At 50.5% G+C, this 18481-nt stretch overlaps 1 protein-coding gene and 2 long non-coding RNA genes across 4 annotated transcripts in view; 1 reads left to right on the forward strand and 2 right to left on the reverse strand.

The window, feature by feature from the left end:
- LOC121057138 lies at positions 1 to 6775 on the reverse strand. 2 transcript variants are annotated; one of them, XR_005813654.1, is made up of 4 exons: positions 6485 to 6624; positions 5415 to 5553; positions 1037 to 4538; positions 1 to 768 (listed from the first exon to the last, which is right to left on the reverse strand). It is a non-coding gene; the product is annotated as an uncharacterized LOC121057138 (long non-coding RNA). The 2 variants fall into 2 exon arrangements; XR_005813655.1 differs by lacking the exon at positions 1 to 768 and adding an exon at positions 6689 to 6775 and having other exon boundaries at positions 3741 to 4538; positions 6485 to 6593.
- LOC121057141 overlaps positions 6566 to 18481 on the forward strand; it is a 17542-nt gene continuing 5626 nt past the window's right edge. The window contains exon 1 of the long non-coding RNA XR_005813658.1: positions 6566 to 6701. This is a non-coding gene — a long non-coding RNA (uncharacterized LOC121057141). The remainder of the gene's footprint in view (positions 6702 to 18481) is intronic.
- METRNL (meteorin like, glial cell differentiation regulator) overlaps positions 16001 to 18481 on the reverse strand; it is a 24482-nt gene continuing 22001 nt past the window's right edge. Inside the window, exons 3-4 of the mRNA XM_040530907.1 lie at positions 17704 to 17763; positions 16001 to 16954 (exon numbers count right to left, since the gene is read on the reverse strand). Of these exons, the coding sequence (XP_040386841.1) occupies positions 16638 to 16954; positions 17704 to 17763 (377 nt within the window). The 3' untranslated portion in view covers positions 16001 to 16637. The remainder of the gene's footprint in view (positions 16955 to 17703; positions 17764 to 18481) is intronic.

Genomic DNA, 18481 nt, shown 5'->3' on the forward strand with positions numbered 1-18481 from the left:
TGAGCTGTTATCTGAATTTATTGCCAGCATCTGACCCACAGTGGGGTCTTTTTTTTTCTCTTCTTCCTTTAATTTACAACCCAGTTTCTCATCATGTCATGACATCACCCAGGGTGATGGATTTCATAAACACGCACACACATCACAATGAAAACAGGATAAACCCCTAGGTCACCCCGAGCTCTGCGCAGGAGCACCCCAGCAGCAATCCCCAGGCACCTTCTCTTCTAAGAAACCACTAGGCATCACCGTGACAGAGCCACCCACCTTCCAAGTTTTACTGGGCTGAAATCTTGGGGAGGATTTTGTACCACACCAGCCTACAGGCAGCATTGCACCCTGGTGTCCTCTTGCCCCACCCTGACTGCACTTTCCCTCCAAGGAAGCCAGACAGCTCTGCACTCAGAGATGATTTACGCTGTTTGCTTTTGGCAGCAAGATACATCAAATCCTTTAGAGACTGGGTGGAACCAGAGCTGCCTTCTCTATCGCTCGGTCCAAGCCCAGGCTGGAGAAACCAATGGTCAGCGTACGCGTGAGCAATGCACTCCCCCGTCCGGTGTCAGCCCGAGGCCAGCAGCACCCACGCGGCCAGCTCCGGATGATGCTCCTGGCTTCCCACACCCAACACAGGCAAACTGGTCCAAAATGTTTTGGTACTTGTTTGAATCAAGAAGATTTTGATGCTGCAGCAGCAGTCTGGACAGGTGTCTTGTTGATCCAGCAGGAACCATTCAGGCTGCACCTCCAACAGCTTCGCCAACTAGCCTGATTACTCGTAAAAATCAAAATTCACAGGAATGGGAGTCAGTAAGAAATTAACTTCCCAGGTTTTCCCAGTAATCAAAATAAAGAAAAATGGCCTTGCTACTTCAGAAAAAGGATTTAAGCAGTGAATAAACTTTCTATTTTTACCAAGAAATGCTCAGCACAGGTGGTGGAATGATAGGAACAAGAATGTCAGCCCCCAAATGTATTTGGGTCATTAGGAAACTCAAACAAGCAAACCAGTATCACAGTTGTTCTCAACACTTACACTCTCTTCTTCATCTTCATAAGGCATCACTACACCACTGTATGAGGGAAGAAGCTGAGGTTAAAGCGCTGGCCCAACATCACAGGTGGTGGCAGGGCAGGCAGGGGATTACGGCCCAGGTCCCCTGGGTGCTCCAGCTCCTTCTGCTTCCCAGAACCTCGAGTGGAGACCCAGGGCATAGGTGCAACCTCATTGCAAGTCAATGTGAGTCCTTCTAGAGCTCAAAAAGGTCTTCTATGTCATGCTTTAAGAAACCAATCATTCATTACTGAAAATGAATATGACTATATCAACCTTTCATAAGGTTTGTCAGGAGACCCAAGTCTCAAATCTGAAGTCCAGTGGTGTTATCTGCTCTGAAATACAATACAGCCACTTATTAGCTCCTCCATTAAATAAAAGTCCTTAATAAAAACAGCCAAAGAAGAACTGACCAGACCATTAGGATATTTTCTGAAAGGTCTTCCTTGGGGTTTTTAGCTTCCACTTTATTTTCTCATGCTTAGGGCAGCAGACAACTTAACAGACATTGTAAATTACCTCACCATTAAAATATACTGCCATCACGACTGGAACTTCCCCCATCTGTTAGCACTGGGTATGAGCTCCAGTTGAACACCCGACCTCCTGGCTCCACATTCAGATGCTTAGCAAACCACTGCAGCTAAGGATGCTATGTAATGAGCCAAATCATCCTTCCTGCAACACCAGCACAGCCAATGAAGCCGGGCTAGAGGTTATTCTGCTTCAATGAATTTAGCAGTCTGTCGGAAATGCTTGTTAGATGTGATCCTTACATAAATACATGTGAGATGGGTGGAAGGATATCATGATTAGAGTCCTGTTCTCAAGGGTCAAAATACAGAAGGTAGAAGAACTGTTTATGGGTCTGCACACAAGCTGCAGAATTTCCCACCCAGCAGATGATGCACAGCTCATGTCCAGGCAGAGAGCAGGCATAGAAAACAAGTCAGGGAAGGAAGGCTCCTATGACTCTTCTTGCCATAGAAAAAGCAAGCAGGTTCAGCCTCTTCCACTCAGTTCTTTTCTGAAACAGGATGATCTCGTTTTCCTCCCCTCAGAACAGTATCTAACTACACAAGTGACCCATCTCATCTCACAGTATGCTAAAGAGCATGCAGATAAAGTTATTCCTAACACCTACCTTTTGTAGGACCCAGATTGAAAAATACAGACCAGGTTAGCATCAGGAGAGCAGGGAACAGACTGACATCTCCACACAGAACCCAACTTCCCTTGCACCAGTCCACATTTCCCTCCACGTGAATGTGGCTGGTCCTGGGGTTGGTCTCAAGCCAGGTCAGGTGACCCCAAAGGCCTGCTCAGGGATGCAAGCCTTGACATTGAGTTCCTTCCTTCTCTACACATCCAACCCAAAAATCAACCTACCCAGCCGCTCGGCCCCAGACCGATGCTCCCAGAAGCTCCCCAGGCTCTCCCCAGTGGCTTTAGCCCAGGAGCTCTGGGACAATCTCCTGGAGGAGAGCGAGCAGCCTCCGCCAGTCTGCTTGCTGGTTAGGATAATTCTTTCTTTGACTGATGATCAAGAAGCTATTATGTACAGAGAGGGAGTGATTTGTTCTGTAACGCTTGTGGCATTGCTTCAGTGCTTGGCACTTCTGTCTTGTTATCGCTGGTGGAGAATTTTACAGGCCACTGACAGACCTTCAAACACAGCCATTGCTGCGTGGAAAATCCAATTTGCTTTGGAAGCCTCCTGACACAAGGCCTTGTCTTCATGGTCCTTTGGCAAACCATTTTCAGCACATGCACTAGTTCATGACCCTGTGATTTAACGGACATCATTAAATTTTAGCAGAGGAATCCATCACTTTGAAGGAACCCCTAACAAGTGTGTGACCTAAAAGTGAGACCTAATATACTGGCATCTCCACACAAAGGGCTCCTTTTCTCTTAACTTTTGGCTTATCTCCATGCCGCTCCCAGGTCAAGTTCAGTAGTAAGGTCCTCATGTCAATGCACCATTGATGCTATTTACTTTTCCTGGAGCAGCTAAATGCCATAAATGTAAATGCGCATTTCTTTGCAGCATCCCCTGCTGCCAAGCAGATAAGTTTATGTAGGCATGGAAAAAAAATCCGATTTGAATAATTGTTTGCTTATAAATTAACCCACAGAACTGTGCCACATGCCATAAAACAATCTTACATTACACGGGCTTAAACGGTAGGACTGGTATAATAAACCCTATGTTGAGTCACCAGATTCCTCACATTCTTTGACTTCCCATTCTGTCTCAAATGTCAGATATCTCACTGGGGTAACACAAGCAGTAGCAAGGGCCGGGGGTTTGCGTGGGTTTTAATTGTAAAAGCAACATTCTCGCAGAGAACAACAAGGTTCACAACCCTGCTCCGCAGCTTGGATGGGCTGAGGAGCTCCAAAAGCTTCTTGTCTCCCCACTGGCCAGTTTGGGGTTTAGGACTCCACAGGTCTGGCTGAGGGTCTCAAAACTCTACAGCCCCCATAACCCCGGGGTCACTGAGCCAAGCAGTGCCTCTGCAAGTTACTATTTCCCATTAAAAATATGTATGAGTGGGTCTGAGCACGCCAGTCAGCTCAGGGCTTCTGCATCTGGGCTGCAAACCGCCAAGTCACTGCCGCCACCCCACAGCTACTCCCCATTTCTGCTGTACCCATCCAAAGCAAGAGCAGAGCGAGCCTTCATCATCCAGATGTTATTCAATGGCATCTGGGTTTTATTTATGACTTCGGTATTTAAAGGTTACAAAAGAGGAGAATCCACAAGACCTTACTCTCCTGCACTGGAATCCAGACCAACTGCCACCCTGCAGCAGCACCTTGACTATGTACGGGACATTTGTGCTTTGTAGCTCTCTTCTGGTTGCTCCTGTCTCCAGCTGAGCACCAGTGAAGGTGCTGCAACTTCTCCAGGGAGCCAGGAACAACCTGTCAGCATCAACACTTTGACATAATCCTTCTCCCAAAGATGTAAGTGATGGTCAGACCTTGTGCATCTCCTTCCACACAGATGCTCCACAGAGACACTGCAGGAGCTCAGGAAGAGCCTGAGAGCCAGAAAATATTCCAGGATGTTGTAAGAAGCTGAAGTGGTCTGCAGATGGACAGGTGGTTCTGCTCTGAAGCACAGGGAAGGCAGCCACAGCAGGAGCACGCCACAGCATACACAGTCTGAGAGGCAAAGCAGCTCCGCACCAGAGGGCCTGATTTGGTTCACTTCCCACTTCCAGATAACATTGCTTGAGGCCTAAAAGGCCTGTCACACTGTGAACATGCAGCCACAGGCAAGCACTGCCTTTGTGAGCATGTGAGCACACATTTGTGTGCAGGCCTCGATTAAGAGAGATGCTCCCCAGGGGCAGCACAGGAGCTGGGTTTCCCTTCCCTCCCCACGGAGCTGGTTGGTGTCTGACTCCACACCAACCCAGGAGGTGAAGCAGAGCCTCAGGTCTCAGCAGAAGATGTGAGGATTTGGTGCCTGCAAGCAAGGCAGGAAACAGACTGTCTTGGAGCAGGGCTGTGCAGCTCTGCCATCCAGCACCCATCCATCCCCACTGCCCAGCAGAGGAGGGTTTGCACCTGTGAGCATTTTCACTCCCATGATGTGGTCCTGAGCCTGCAATTCTCCCAACACTGGGGGTGAGAAGTGAGCTGGGTGCTCACGGGCAGATCCCCAGTGCTCAGGGCTTCAGCCACTGCCACAGAAAATGGGGCAAGGAGGGCAAAGACCCAGCACCCTGCAGCTACAGGAGTCAAATGTTGTGTGTCTGGTCACCAAGATCTGTGCTCCCTCTCTCCTGCCAGCAGGGAGACGAGGGCTGTGCTGCCACAGCATACTCCCCAGTGTCCCACACCAACTTAAGTGAGCCTGGAAAAACCACAAGTGAAGCATATGGGTTTAGCATTCAAGGTCTCTTCCCAACTATGACCAACAGAAAACATCTGTAGGGGAAAGGAACTGCTCATTTACTATCTGAAATGTCAGTGAAACCCAAGAGAAAAGGAATCAAATGCAGCAGTTACCCAGGCCTCCTGTAGCCCCCTGCAATAAGCAAGAGGAGCTGATTTGCACTGACTCAGAGCAGCCTTCTTGTGCTGACTCCAGCCATGGAACAAAAAGATCACAAAGGAAGACCACCCCAACATCTTTTTCTTTAAATCTGGAAGCTGTGGCTAACTAAGCCCTTGGAGGACCAGCCAGAAGGGCTGGAGCTTTAAAAGTTTAATCCTTTCAGGCAAACGCAAAATACTTGTGTTTCAGCTGGAGAATGAATCAGAGATGATTCCCAGAAATCCTCCATTTAATAACAGCAAGAGCCGGGTGCAGGCAATGCAGCTTTCCCCCTCCCTTTACCTGCAGCATCTATCTCCAGTTTTTGGTGTCCATTCAGGGCTGATCAGGGCTGCATTAACTCGAACCTGTGCAGCCTGCTCCCATCATCAGCAGAGCCATGTGGTCAGCTGGAAACCAGAGAAAATCCGCTCACTCATTTCTGAAAGCCAAGCAAACCATGATGGTATCAGTTTCCCCAGTGTTTCACTGCCAGAACACCTGGTCCCACTGCCTCAAAGTGATCAGAGACTCTTTGGTGAGGTCTAAGGCAGTCCCTTGCTTTGTTAACCAAAACCATGGGTTTCCTTTTAGAAAAGCTATCAAAGCTGTGTGCAGGGCTGTGGGGGCAAGTGGGACCACATGAGGCTTGCTCAGCCCCATGGTGTGCTGGCATGATGGAGTTCAACCCACCCCCCACGCCATGGGGTGTTTGGGGGAGCTACTTGCACCCACCCTGAGCAGAAATCCCTCAAGCGCATCAAGACTTTGGTAGCAAAGGAGCAGTCTTCACACTGTCCTGTTCTCCAGCCTCCTCCTTCAAGCTCCCCACTCCCCAGGCAGCTCCAGGCTGTCCATCCCCCAGCAGGATGCTGCTATAACCACGCTGCACAGCCTGCGGGCACAGAGGGCAGACGCAGCCCCCAGTCAAGGCCGTGGGACATCTCCTGGAGCCACCAGCAGGCAAGGTCTGGAAGCCCCACACTCTGAAAAGGCTGCATCCCTTTGACTCCAGGTGGAGAATTGTCCCAGCACTGTGGTCCTGAGGAGACCCAACCACCTAGGGAGAGATTGTCCACCCCCACCGCATCATGGAATAAGGCTGGGTACAAAAGGGTGGACCAAGAGAACAAGGTGAGGGAGGCATGGCCAGAGCCAGCGCTGGACAGCCTGGGGCACTGAACAGCAATAACATGATACTGCACACTCTAAAGCAAGTAGCTCACAGCTTTTGCAGCTTCTGAGGTAAAGCAGAGCCAGCGCCCAAGTCCAGCCTTCCCCCAGCACTCCTATACACCACACTGAAAAAGCCTTTTCCATCCTGAGGACAGCAGAGTGGAAGCCTGGTCCCCTGCACAGAGGGGTTTGCTCACAGCAATCTCCACCAGCTCCTGATCTTCTGCACCTGCAGGACCAAGCAGGGCTCAGGACCTCACAGTGCTCAGCCTGCAGCAAGCAGCACCACTCTCAATGGCTTTTGCACTAAATAAACAGGATAAATAGAGAAGGAAGGCTCAGGGAGAGGAAACAACTTGTCCCTGAGAGCTAGAAACAGACTGCAGGTCTCTCCTCCAGACCTGCCCTGCTTCTGTCTGGGAGTTCTTGTCCTGAGCTGTGTCACCTCCTTCCAGCCACTACCCCAGTGTGGTTTCACTCTCTCCTCCCCAGCACTGAAGTATTTAAGCTGCAAGCCCAGGGTTGGTGGTCCAGTAAGAAATGCAGGCAGGGAGGGAACCCTTCCCTGGGGACCAGAGTAGGTGGCCTTTTTTAGTTCATGAGGAACTCAAGGGGGAGGAAATAAAAGGAAGAAAAAAAAAATCTGTGTCCAAAGCTTTTTTCAGCAACTGCAATTGTTTCTGTTTCCTAATAAATCATGTAGGCCAGGGACAACCAATCTGCACAGCGTTATTATTGTCTCAATACATTTGTTGAAAGAAAAATAACACTGCAGCTTTGCTGGAGCAGACAGGATCTGCTTTTCCAAAAGGTTTGTTGATATTAGCCCACAATCTTGTCGGGCTCCATGTATACTCTGGACTCAAAGAGCTTTGCTGCATTCCCATCTCTAAGATACGGACAGTCACCAAACCCAAATATTGCCCTCAGCAGCTGAGACCTCAAAAGGTCTTTCTTTATTTTCCTGCACTCTGTTTCCCATTAACTCTTCAGCAGCATTTGTGTGCATTAAACTTACAGGGCTGAACCCAGCTCCAGGCTGAACTATCTCACATCCATCTAAACAACAGCAACAGTTTGCAATGCGCATGATTTACTCGGAGAGATGTTGCACGGGGACACAAGCCAGGCAGGGCAGGTCTCCAGCTCAGGGGGCATCCAGGGGCAGCCTGGGCTCCATTTTGTGCCTAAGCACCAGATTTTGGTCCATGCTGACCCAAGTCACCACAGTGCTGTTCCCCCAGCAAGCAACTCTGAGCCTGGGCAGCACTGAGGAGCTGTGGGCTCTGCTCCCCAACAGCCTGGCCCTTCACTGCTCCCCATAACCCCAAGTAGTAGCAGGGCTCTCAGGGTGATGGGGTGCCCACATCTGTCCCTGCTCCACTTACATCTGAATGAGTCAAGCCTGGATTTTTCACATACTTTTTCCATCTCTCTTGGTTTCCATGAGCATTCTCCAGGATTCTCCCTTGCCCTGTGGGGACAAGGCAGATGTGACCCTGTCACAAAACATGTCCATAAGGCAAAGGCTGCAGGATGCCATGAAGCAGACCCCCCCCAGGCTGGCTCTGGTGCTTCTGAATCAGATTACCTGACCTGGGAGGGGGCGTCCCATAAGCGAAAGTGAAACCCCTGAGTTGTTCTCACCCCCATGCCCCCAAACCCAGCCTCATCTTCCAAGAGTGGCCAAGTCAACCTGCAAATTCAGGAAAACGAGGCAAAGGTAGCCCCAAAAGGCCATGGGTAAGCTGCAGCATCCCAAGGTGTAGCTGTTCAGATCCAGACTGATTCCAGCCTACAGACGTGGAAAGAAGGGGGAAAAAAAGATGAGACAACAGGGAATGCTGCCCATCAGCTCCGCAAATCATGGCAGCCAAACATCTCTACAGCCAGTATATAATGTCACAGCAGCTAAAATTTGTCCCCAATATCTCCAGATGTTACATACGCTGATAACCATGGCTTTGAGGGGGGAAAGTTTAATTTCAGCTGCTTAGCTAAGGCTGTGTTGTTTTTGGAAGTTCATCAAGCAGAGGGGTTTTCCACCCAGCTTCACTTCTGCTGCCTCTGCGGCAGTTCCCCAAAACCAGGCTGCTGCTAGCAACCCCTGCGTAAGCATCGCCTGCTCACTCGTGGGCCCGTGTCACGAAGGGGGAAGCAGAGGGCAGGCGGCAGCACAAGGAGGGGTACGGCAGCGGGAGGCAGATTAAGGCTGCAGAGGTGGGCACATGTGGCTGGGCTCAGCCCTTCCCTCCAGAGGGTCTTCAGAAACAGTGGAAAAAAATTAAGAAATGTTAAGGTCGTGTTTCAGATTTGGCAACTTCTAAAGGTCTCTTAAGCACAACCAGCAACCATGCTAGAGTCATCTCTGGGAGCTGCCTCTGTGGCATTTACACCCTTTGCGTAAGGAGGCATCCATGAGTCAGCAGAAGACACTTGGTGTCCTCTCCATGCAGACAGGGATCAAATCAGACAAACCCAGCCAGCCAGGGACTTGTCTCTCTCCCTGGTGACCATGAGGTCACTGGCACTTCAGCCAGCCTGCCTGGCACAGGTCTTCTTCAGCCAAAATCCACCCCTCGTGCCCAGCATTTGGGGCCAAGATGTCCCCGTTCCCCAGGCACTGACACGGAGTCAGGACTGTGACTGCCAGCAAAAAGCAGCCACAGAACAAAACATTCCTAGGAGAGTTAAAGAAAAACTATTTCAGAGTAGGAGCATTTGGGGTGGATTTTGAAATCATTCTTCCGTGGGCTGATTTTTAATGCATGAGGCCTCCCTGCGCTCAGGGCACAGAAGCGTGCAGACTGTCTGCTCCTATTCCAGAGAAATCCAAGGGCCCAAGCAAGGACTGTAACACCGCGCTGCTGGAAGCCTGCAAGCCAGCCTGTGACAGGACCAGAAATCCCATCTGTTGTGACAGGACCAGAAATCGTGCCCATGCCATCCCCGGGATATGCCTGTCCCCAAGTGTCACCGCATCCACACGCGGGCATCCCACATTGCCAGTGCCTTGTGCTCTCCATCCAACGCGCAGTTCCCATGCGAGGCGCTGACAGATCTCCAAGAAACTCCAGCATCCAGAGCAGAATGAAAGATGGGTTTGTCTCGGCTGAGGCCATGCTTGTCCTCCCTAAAACCATAGCTTAAGGCAGCTCAGGACGGCTCTAGTGCAGCTGGGGTGCCCAGCCTGGGTGCCTGAGGCCCCCACCCCTCCGTCCACAGACTGCTGACCTTCTTTTATTATTTTTTCCCCCTCTCCAGGCAAATAAACAGGCACAAACCAGTCTGACAGACTGGATTTGGCACAAAGGAACTAGAGAAACCGGTTGGTGATGGGGCATCTCCCCCAGCAGCACAGCACCCACAGGGGTGGCCGTGGCACTCCCATGGCCTCACCCACCCAAAGGAGACCACTGGGGAGGACAGAGGCCTCAGGAGGGCCCCAGTGGTGGAGGTGGTAAGGCCAGCACCCCTCTGGCCATGGGGGCACCTGACATATCCCATGCTCCAGGCTAAGAAATCACTCCCCTCCTGAAGCAGGTCACCGCGGGTGGCAGTCCCAAGGGGGTCCCCACTTCCCTACCCCGAAGATGGAGCTCTCTAACACCACAGGGGGGCACAGTGCTGCAGAAGCAGCCCAGCACGTGGCACACTGCTGCCTGCAGGGCCTGCACTGCCACAGGGCCTGGAGGTGGCACCCGAAGGGATGAGGCAGAGCCTCAGCCAGCACCCCACGCGCTGCTGTCACCAGGAGATGACACCAGCAAATTAGAGGCACAAGCGGGTCCTAGTTAGGCACACAAGATGTTCCACACACTGCAGCTCAGAGCTTAATATGACATGGCCAAGAGCTGCAAAGGGCAGAGCCAAAGCTCAGCTCTCACAGGGGCAGCTAGCCCACTGTGTCCCCCCCATCATAGCCTGCCCCCCGTTCCCAGCAGGAGACCACCTCCAGGGTGGTTTTTAACCCAGAAGCTGGTCAGCACCTCACCTAGCCTCCTCCAGATCAGCTTTGCTCTGACATATGCATGAGTAATACCACAAAAAACAGTCCAGCAATGCTCTGCAAGGCAGAGCCTCTGCACCCCTGATTCATCACCATCCCCCACGGGGGGGACATCACAGTAAAAATCAGCACTACTGCAGCACACATTTGCCCCAGTAATTAGTCCAGGCTCACCAGCAACGCCATAAAACACAGACCAAAAACAGCCCTGAACCGTTTACCAAATTTCTTGGCTCATGCCCCAAAACACCCAAGATGTGACTCTCCCAACAAGGACTAACCACTCGCCCCTGCTGCAGCACTGTAGCCTCCATGCCCCAGGAGATGCCCCCAGCCTTCAGAGAAACAAACAAAAAAAAATATTAAAAATAAAAAAGGCAAAGCAGCTGAGTCAGCTCCCAGCCGTGGGGAGAAAGCCCTGAGTCAGCCCTGCTGCTAGCACAAGCCAACACGCTGCTCTTCTCCCCATCAGCACTCTTGGCAGCCTCACCCTTGGCACTGGGAGCACTGCATCAGCCTCTGCACTGAGAGCACAGGGGTGAGGAGCACATCCCAGGGGCTTCACAGGCTGGAGACCCCAATCAAGAAACCCGTCACCATGCACAGCTCAGGACCAGCTGACACCATGCAGGAACCAGGGTCATCCACACAGCTCCTAGGAAAGCCCCTAGCAGCATGCACCACCACCCCCCAGGGTAGAGTTTAGGAAGGGGGCTGTGAGCCAGGTTATATAGCACCCATTTCCTACAGCAGCCTCAGTTGCAGTGGGCTTCAGCTGGGGAAAGGAGACAAATGAGGTCCCAGCTAACCCAGCCCTCTGCAGCAGTCACTAACAGCAAGCTGAGTGCTCGTTGCTGCACTTCATGGCCCTGAACAAGCAGAGATTCAGCTATCCATCCTAGGAACTGCCACGGCTGTCTCTTCAAAGCCTCCCTACGAGCTGGGCCCCTTTGAGGCTTTGCAAATCCCTGTGCATGCAAAGGCTGCTTGCCACAGCTTCCTCCAGATTATTATATTTGGAAGTTCTGCATCTCCTTCCCCGCAGGGACCAGGGAAAGTAATAAAATATGAGATGTATTTCTTTAGACTAGGTGAGGACTACCGGAAAGAAGCCTTTCTTTTGCCTTCCCCACTGCTCCCCCTTAGATCTAGCTGGGTATCTCCATGTCTGCACCTAATCCCAGAAGCCAAAAGGAGTGTCTCCACACAGACACTGCTGCAGAGCCCTGCCAGCACGTCCTGGTGCCAGTGCACGCTGCAGGCTGGTGGCTCCCAGCCTGCCGAGGGCATCCGCACCACCCACACTCGGCTCCGGCACGCAGACCAGGAGGGACACAAGGCAGCAGCTACAGGTTATATTTACCCTGTGATATTTTCTGCCCAGCCTTGGCTGCAGATTTCTAAAGTCTGCTTGGGGGAAGATGAAGGCACTTGGATCATACTGAGAGGTGGATGCGATGCTGTGAGGTGAATGCATGGGGCTGTGGTGGTTCTGCTGCCCCGCAGCATCTTGCTGCTGGGGGGCGAGGAGCAGGGGAGGAGGAGAGCGCTCACGGTTCCTCCTAGGGCCTGGCCCTTGGCAGCTCTCAGTGAAGCTCTGGGGCGAAGACTGATGGTGAAAGAGAATTGCTGCTGTTAAGCTGGAAAGGTGAAACGATTTCTCCTCCTTTACCCCAGCAGCTCCACTCCTCCAGGCCTGAAACTTGCTGCCAGTTGTTGCTTGACAACCAATCTGGCTCGCAATTTGGTATCACTTGGAACAGCTGGTCCCAACATTGCTACCCTCATTTAGCATTCTATCAGCATCTCTGACAGGCTGAGAGACTTTTCCAGTTTCAGAAACACATATCTTCTAATTAGGCTCATGACAAGCAAAAGGAGAGCTCCTATCACCCTCGGAGGTATTGCACCATGTCAGCTGGCCAGGCTCAGAGCTCATAGGAGTCCTGCTGCACTTCAAAGGCAGGATGCACAGGAAACACCTGCAGCGTTGCCTGGCCTCGGGAGCACACCCGAGCATGGTGAACGCTCCGGGATGCTCAAGGGAGCTTGACGCAAGAGCCAGATCACCTCTCCTGCCTTCTGCTGGGTGACTCACTTCAGATCACCTTTCTTCCCCTCTTATTTTGAGCAGCACAGGACCAAGCAGGTCTCCTCTGTGCTGAAGACACCAGTGCTGGTGTTCGAGGTGCCAACAACTTGTCTACCTTGAGTGTGGTTGCAGTGTCCTCCCCCACAGCCCATAGGCACCCTTAGAGTACAAAGCAGCTGTACGACACCGTGACCACAGCATGCCCTGACAATGGTAGGTATATCAGTGCTGAGCTGTGCTGATAGCAGGGTGCTTCCTAGCACCGTGGCAGTTCCCCCTGGGAGAAGAGAGAAGCAGTGCCTTGGTGTTGAGCAGCATCCAGAGCTTTCCAGCATGGGGACTGGGATCACCAGCAGTAGCAGGACAGGACTGAGGTGGGAGAGGACTCAGTAACAGAGAAAAGCTTGCTGAAAAGCTGCTTGCAAATGGCTCTGCTCTTCCAAACCAGTCAATCTGAGCATGTGATGGGGCTGTCACCCAGCCACACTGCAGGGAGGTGCGTGCCCCGCAGCTGGCCAGGGCTCACATGCAAGAGGCAAAGCCTATCAGTGTAGCTTGGAAAACAGCCTGTTCTCCCTGAAGGGGAAGCAAACTGGTGTTTTCATCAAGATCCTCTGGTCAGGCCGTAGGCAAACCAAGCAATAATCTCCTCCTCCCAGCACTGGGCACTGAGGTCATGGTGCTTTGAGTGGAGATGATCCCGTCTCTCCGCAGGATGAAAGAGAGCAAACTTTCCCCCAGGCAGGCAGGATCTGACAGACCTCAAACAGACCAGCGCAGACACCCACATGAGTTTCTCAACCTACTTATTTGCCACTGCAGTAGGCTTGGCACGGCTCTTACTTCAGAGGTGACAGTGCTCACCAGAGGGCTAATTACCGATGCTTTACGGAAAAATCAGAGAAGTAGAGGGTTGCCATAGCGAGTGTTTTCACCAACAACCCAAACCACACACTTGCCAGAGTTCAGATGCAAAAGCACAGCAGATGCCTTGTGCGTATGTAAGGGTAGCATCGCCCAACCGAAGGGGACTCTAACAAAGGCAATTCAAGTTCATTAGTTCTGCTTTCTTAAGAACAGATAAGTCAGACTGTTGCTTTTAAGAGGAATTTAATTATGTTAATTAGGAATCAAGAGGAAGCTCTTCATCTTCAGAGAGCTGCAGCAGCAAGACAGGCAATGCTGTGCAAGCACCTGCCCCACCTCTGTCCCGGGTCACCTTCAGCCAAGGTGTTTCATTACGTGGCAGCAAGTATGTCCTCGCCTAGCACTACATCAACATGTCATTTGCTACTCATTATAGAGCAGATTCAGCACATGCGAGCAAAGGTGGTAATTTTTAATCCATCCTTTCTACCCACAGCTCCGCTGCCATATAGGTCAAGCTGTAATCATGCTTCAAAGTCTTAAGGGCGAGCATTTTGGAAGTGGATTTAAGGGCTGTGGGTGGAACCCCTCCATTAACCTCCTGCTGCACGAAGCGCACACACCTTGCTATGGAGAGACGTGGCACCAGGCCCCACGGCCAGGAGCGACGCCTGCAATTACTGATGACTAGCTGGGGATGCTGCACATCAGCCAACCCTGCTGCTGCAAGCAGGGCTCAGGCCAGGGACAAGGGCGGGGGAGGCGGAGAGAAAATGTTGCAGAGCAAGACCTTAATGCCGCTTTGATTAAAGAACTGGGCTCTGAGCTGGGCGATTGCTCATCCAGCCACTCCTCCGACGCTCTGTAATCGTGCTCACGCCAACAGCGTGATGGGCACGCAGCAAACACGGAGCACTAACACTGCACCCCAGCAGTTTGGTGTGGAGCTGGGACACAGCACAAAGAAGCAGTGCAGTATCTCTTCTCCTGCCAAGGATTTCCAGTGAGCTCAGAGGACGTGGGCAGCAGGGAGTGCCCCGGGGCCAGCACCTCTGAAGGAGGGTGAAGGCAAAGCCCTGCTCCTCCTCAAAGAGCCACACAGGACAGCAGAGTAAAGAAAAGCAACAAGTCAACATTTGGCTCCAAGCTTGGTTCAAAGGGTATTTACTAAAAAAATCTACCACTTAAATTGCCATAAAAAAATCAAACTGCAGCCAAAGCTGAAGCTCCAGTGGGCAAAGCCTCCCTGACTGTATTTTACTAGCACGGTCCTCTCACAAATACTGGCTGAACATTTAATTTGGCCTCTTCCCCTCATTCCCACAGCCTCACATAGGAAGAGGAGAGTGGGCAGGTTGGAGACAATTCCAGGAACATGTTGTTCTCCCCTCCTCGTCCTGCCAGCAGCCACTCTGCACTGGAAAATACTCATGAAACACAACAGGGGAGGAGAGGTTAGGTACAAGGCTTCCGAAATGCCCCCTTAGATGCACTTGGGATACCTCTCAGTGCTAAATCACAGAATCATTTTCAACGGTCTAAGACTTGGCTTAAGGTCCCTGGAAGTGGTGGTGAGCTCAACCAGGGAAGGATCCCACCCAGGGAAAGCAACCCCACAGCAGAGGGGCTGGCGCAGGCCGAAGACAATGAAGGAGTCATTTCTCTGTCCACCAGCCCTGACCCATCTCTCTTAAAACTCCAAGTAGGCTGGAGGTACCTTGAGCCATACAGACCTGGTGCTGGTGTTTGCTGGCAGGGCAGCAGAGACGGGTGCTGAACGGCAGCAGCAGACTCCTGAGGTCTCCTAGGATCTTCTCAGCATGACCAAAAGAAACTCCCCTTGCTCTGTAAGCCCACAAAATAAGTCTGGCTGGGAGAAGTCCCCAGACATAGCCTCAGATGGATTTCTGTTCCACTTCAGGCAGGCAATAGTGTACCAATATTTTGGTACAGCCTTTTATTTTAACCACGGGTAAGTCTCATAGGACATCCCTGTCCCATCCATCTTAGAACGTTCTGCTTCCACTTGAGAAGACCAGCCTCCAAGTCACTCCAGACCTCCTCCCTGAGCCTCAGAAGCAATAACCACATAGAGGAGATTTAGGAGATTTGAGGGAGAATGCAAAAAGACTCACTAAGAGGAATTCTTTACGTAAAGAAGCTGATGGCCTAAAATAAAAGTCAGAGCAGTAGAAAGTGCTGAAGAAGCAGCACAGGCAAGAGGTTAAAAATCCTTGGGAAGGTACTACTAAAATGATATATTGCAGGTTACAGAGAATTATGGGACTGAATAGGGAGGGGAGAGCTCCTGTAGCTCCCATGGGGCTCTGCCTACACGAGTGACCCTGATGAGAGCACTCATTTTTCACGAGGTGGCCCGGCCCTGGGACCCGCAGGCAGGCACAGGCACCCACCCCACGCCCAGCTACCAGCCAGGGTGATCAAAGGCTTTGAGCTAAACACGAAGGGGCAGCCTGTTCCTTGGAGCCATTCCCAAAATAACCCCATAGGCATCAGAGAGAAGAACACTTAGAGCCCTGCCTGGCCACGTGTCTAAAAATCTCCAAAAATAGCTCCTGCTTCCCCTTTGAAAAACTGCGGTTCCCAATGCCTCACAGGAACTCTGCTTCTGCTCAGAGAAGCCACAAAATAAGCAAGCAGCCCAGAAATTGATCCATGAGCACATCTGGTGCAGCCGAGATCGGCCTTACGGAGAAGGAAAAGACAGATTTTCAACAGCATGTGTCAAATCCAGGGACCTTTATTTCTCTGGAATGGAAAGAATTTGCCAGCCTGGACGAAAAATTGCAGGCGGCGATTGTACATTCTTTCAAATAAAAAAAGAACACACACACAAGAGTTTGGCTCCATAAATTTCTGTCGTAAGAAACAACTGTGAATTGTACACCAAGCTTTTTACAAAGCATCAATGTTAGGATGGTTTACCGTGCTCTATCACATTCTCAGCCATTTATACAGAATACGCCATACCAAATGCTACATCAGCTTAAGACATTTTTAAAAATTAGTATTAAAAAGATACAAAGGCATGTTGGCTTTCATTTGGGTTTTTTATTAAGACACGGGAGTTTTCTTGGTTTGTTTTCCTACGGAAGTCACTAAAAAAATATAATAACTTAATTCATAAGGACAAGATTGGTTAAAAATTCAGCCTTGCTTGCTTGGCAGCCTTCTGAGCTCGTACCTCTGTTGCTTCCATTAGTCTAACAGCACCGCAGGCTGCAGATGTGTCCTGCAGGGTCTCAGCCTGAATCCAGATCTGGCCATGCTCTCAGTTACCGTTTTTATTCAGAGTGTTCACCACGGCCAGGAAATATTCCTGGCCAAACGCTAAAAGCGATCTTCAGCCAAACAGGGGATTTCAATCTGGGCCAATTTCACATGGATTTAGCCCTTTGTCTTTCGCCTCTTTGTACATCCTTTGGAAGTCTTTAAATCGAGGGGCACAGCCTAACCTGGCTTCCCCAAAGTGCATGCGTCCCGTGAAGAGGAAGTCTCCATCTCCTGGTCTCACCCCACACTCCAGCAGAGTCTTTATTTGTCCTCGCCAGTTCCCACTCTCCCCTGTGAGCTGAAAGACTTTGCTCTTCTGCCTGTACAGTTTGTTGACGCCGACGTGAATTATTGATTCTTGCTCTTCTGCCTCGTTCGTTACATCTCGAATGGCGCCTCTGATCACTGGGAACATAAAAAGGACGTGAGGAAGGGTTTCCCAAAGCCCCCTCTGGAAGGACAGGGTCCAAACTCAGCCCCCTGTAACCAGGTAGCTCAAGGGGAAGTGATTTCACTACAGCAGCCCTGGTTTTGGTCCCTTGTTATTTTTAGAACTGAGTTTATATTAGTAACCTCCAGCACATATTTGTGTTTGTTACAGTTTATATTCGTAACCTGCCCAGAAAGGGTACCCACATATTAAATTTAAACACAAAAATAATTGCATCAGAAAAATAGCATCAAACCCAGCAAAGAGTCATAACAACAAGATACATGCTTAGGGCTCTCTGACAACGTACTTTCTGTTCTGTAGCCATCACAGATACCAACTAGTATTAATTTCCCCTTTTAAAAGGGAAGCACAGAAAATTATTGAAACTTTTGGTCTTTCGTCAGCAGCCCATTTTAGGGCAGCAAGTAGATGTACCCAAGAAGTCTTTGAACTTCTACTTCCACCGTGGTTGCAGGGTCATTCTCTGTCCACCCCGGGGAAGTGCCAGCTTTTTTAGGTTCTTCACACCAAGTGCCAACTTTTTTAGGTTCTTCACACCATGTCCTCCTCCCTCTCCCATGCACACAGCCCCTTAGGACAGCATTTAGTGCTGGTGGGAGTTGTCAGGCACGAGTAGGTTTCTGTTGCTGTTTGTGGAGGTTTGGTGACAGATGCCACCATCAAGAGGGACAGCAAAGGGAGGGGGAAAGCAACAACTCACCAAAATCACTAGTGCAGACAGCCAAGAGGACTTCTGTATCACTGCATGGTCGGCAGGGAGCTGGAGAGAAAGGGGCAGAGTTAGCACAGGACCAGAAGAGAGGCAATAAATAGCCGGTTTTAAATCAACCAGAATCTCATTGAGGGGAGCAAGTAGTCCAAAGACCTGACAGGCATCAATAATGCTACAAGAAATGCTGGCTAACCCTAGCCCCATGAGATTTTTGTAATTAAGCTGTAATATGGATCTCTTTAACGCTCCTGCTGGGATATATTATCTAGCAAACACCCCACACGCTCACTGCTCTTATGCAAAATGTTTTGATACTGGGTGCATTTGCAGAGTGATCTGCTGTAAATTCAAAGCTCTTGAAAACGCTTTGAAGGTCATGTGCCTTTTACAGGCTGATGGCAAAGCTTCTTTTTTACAATTTCTATCAAGCGTTGTTGGGCTATTTCACAAGCCACTTACTCTATCACCACATCAAAGATCCAGGAGGTTACAGAGAGGGGGAGGCAAAGAGAGGAGAAAAAAAAGTGCATGTGTTGGAGGGCGTCAAGGCAAAGCGGAAACTCAAGCCTGTATCTGGTAGAGCTCAAGCAGTACAAAGACCATTTCCTGTACTGCTGGAAACATTTGGATATCTGCACTAATCTAATCAATGCAAGAATGTGGCTCCTCTTTGTACTCAGCCAGCTATTTCTGAGGAGAAGGTACTGTAGTTGCAGTACAGATGTTTCTATAATACCCCATTGAGTTCAGGAATTTGCTTACTATC

The sequence above is a fragment of the Cygnus olor genome, chromosome 18 (assembly GCF_009769625.2).
Source record: "Cygnus olor isolate bCygOlo1 chromosome 18, bCygOlo1.pri.v2, whole genome shotgun sequence".
NCBI lineage: Eukaryota > Metazoa > Chordata > Aves > Anseriformes > Anatidae > Cygnus > Cygnus olor.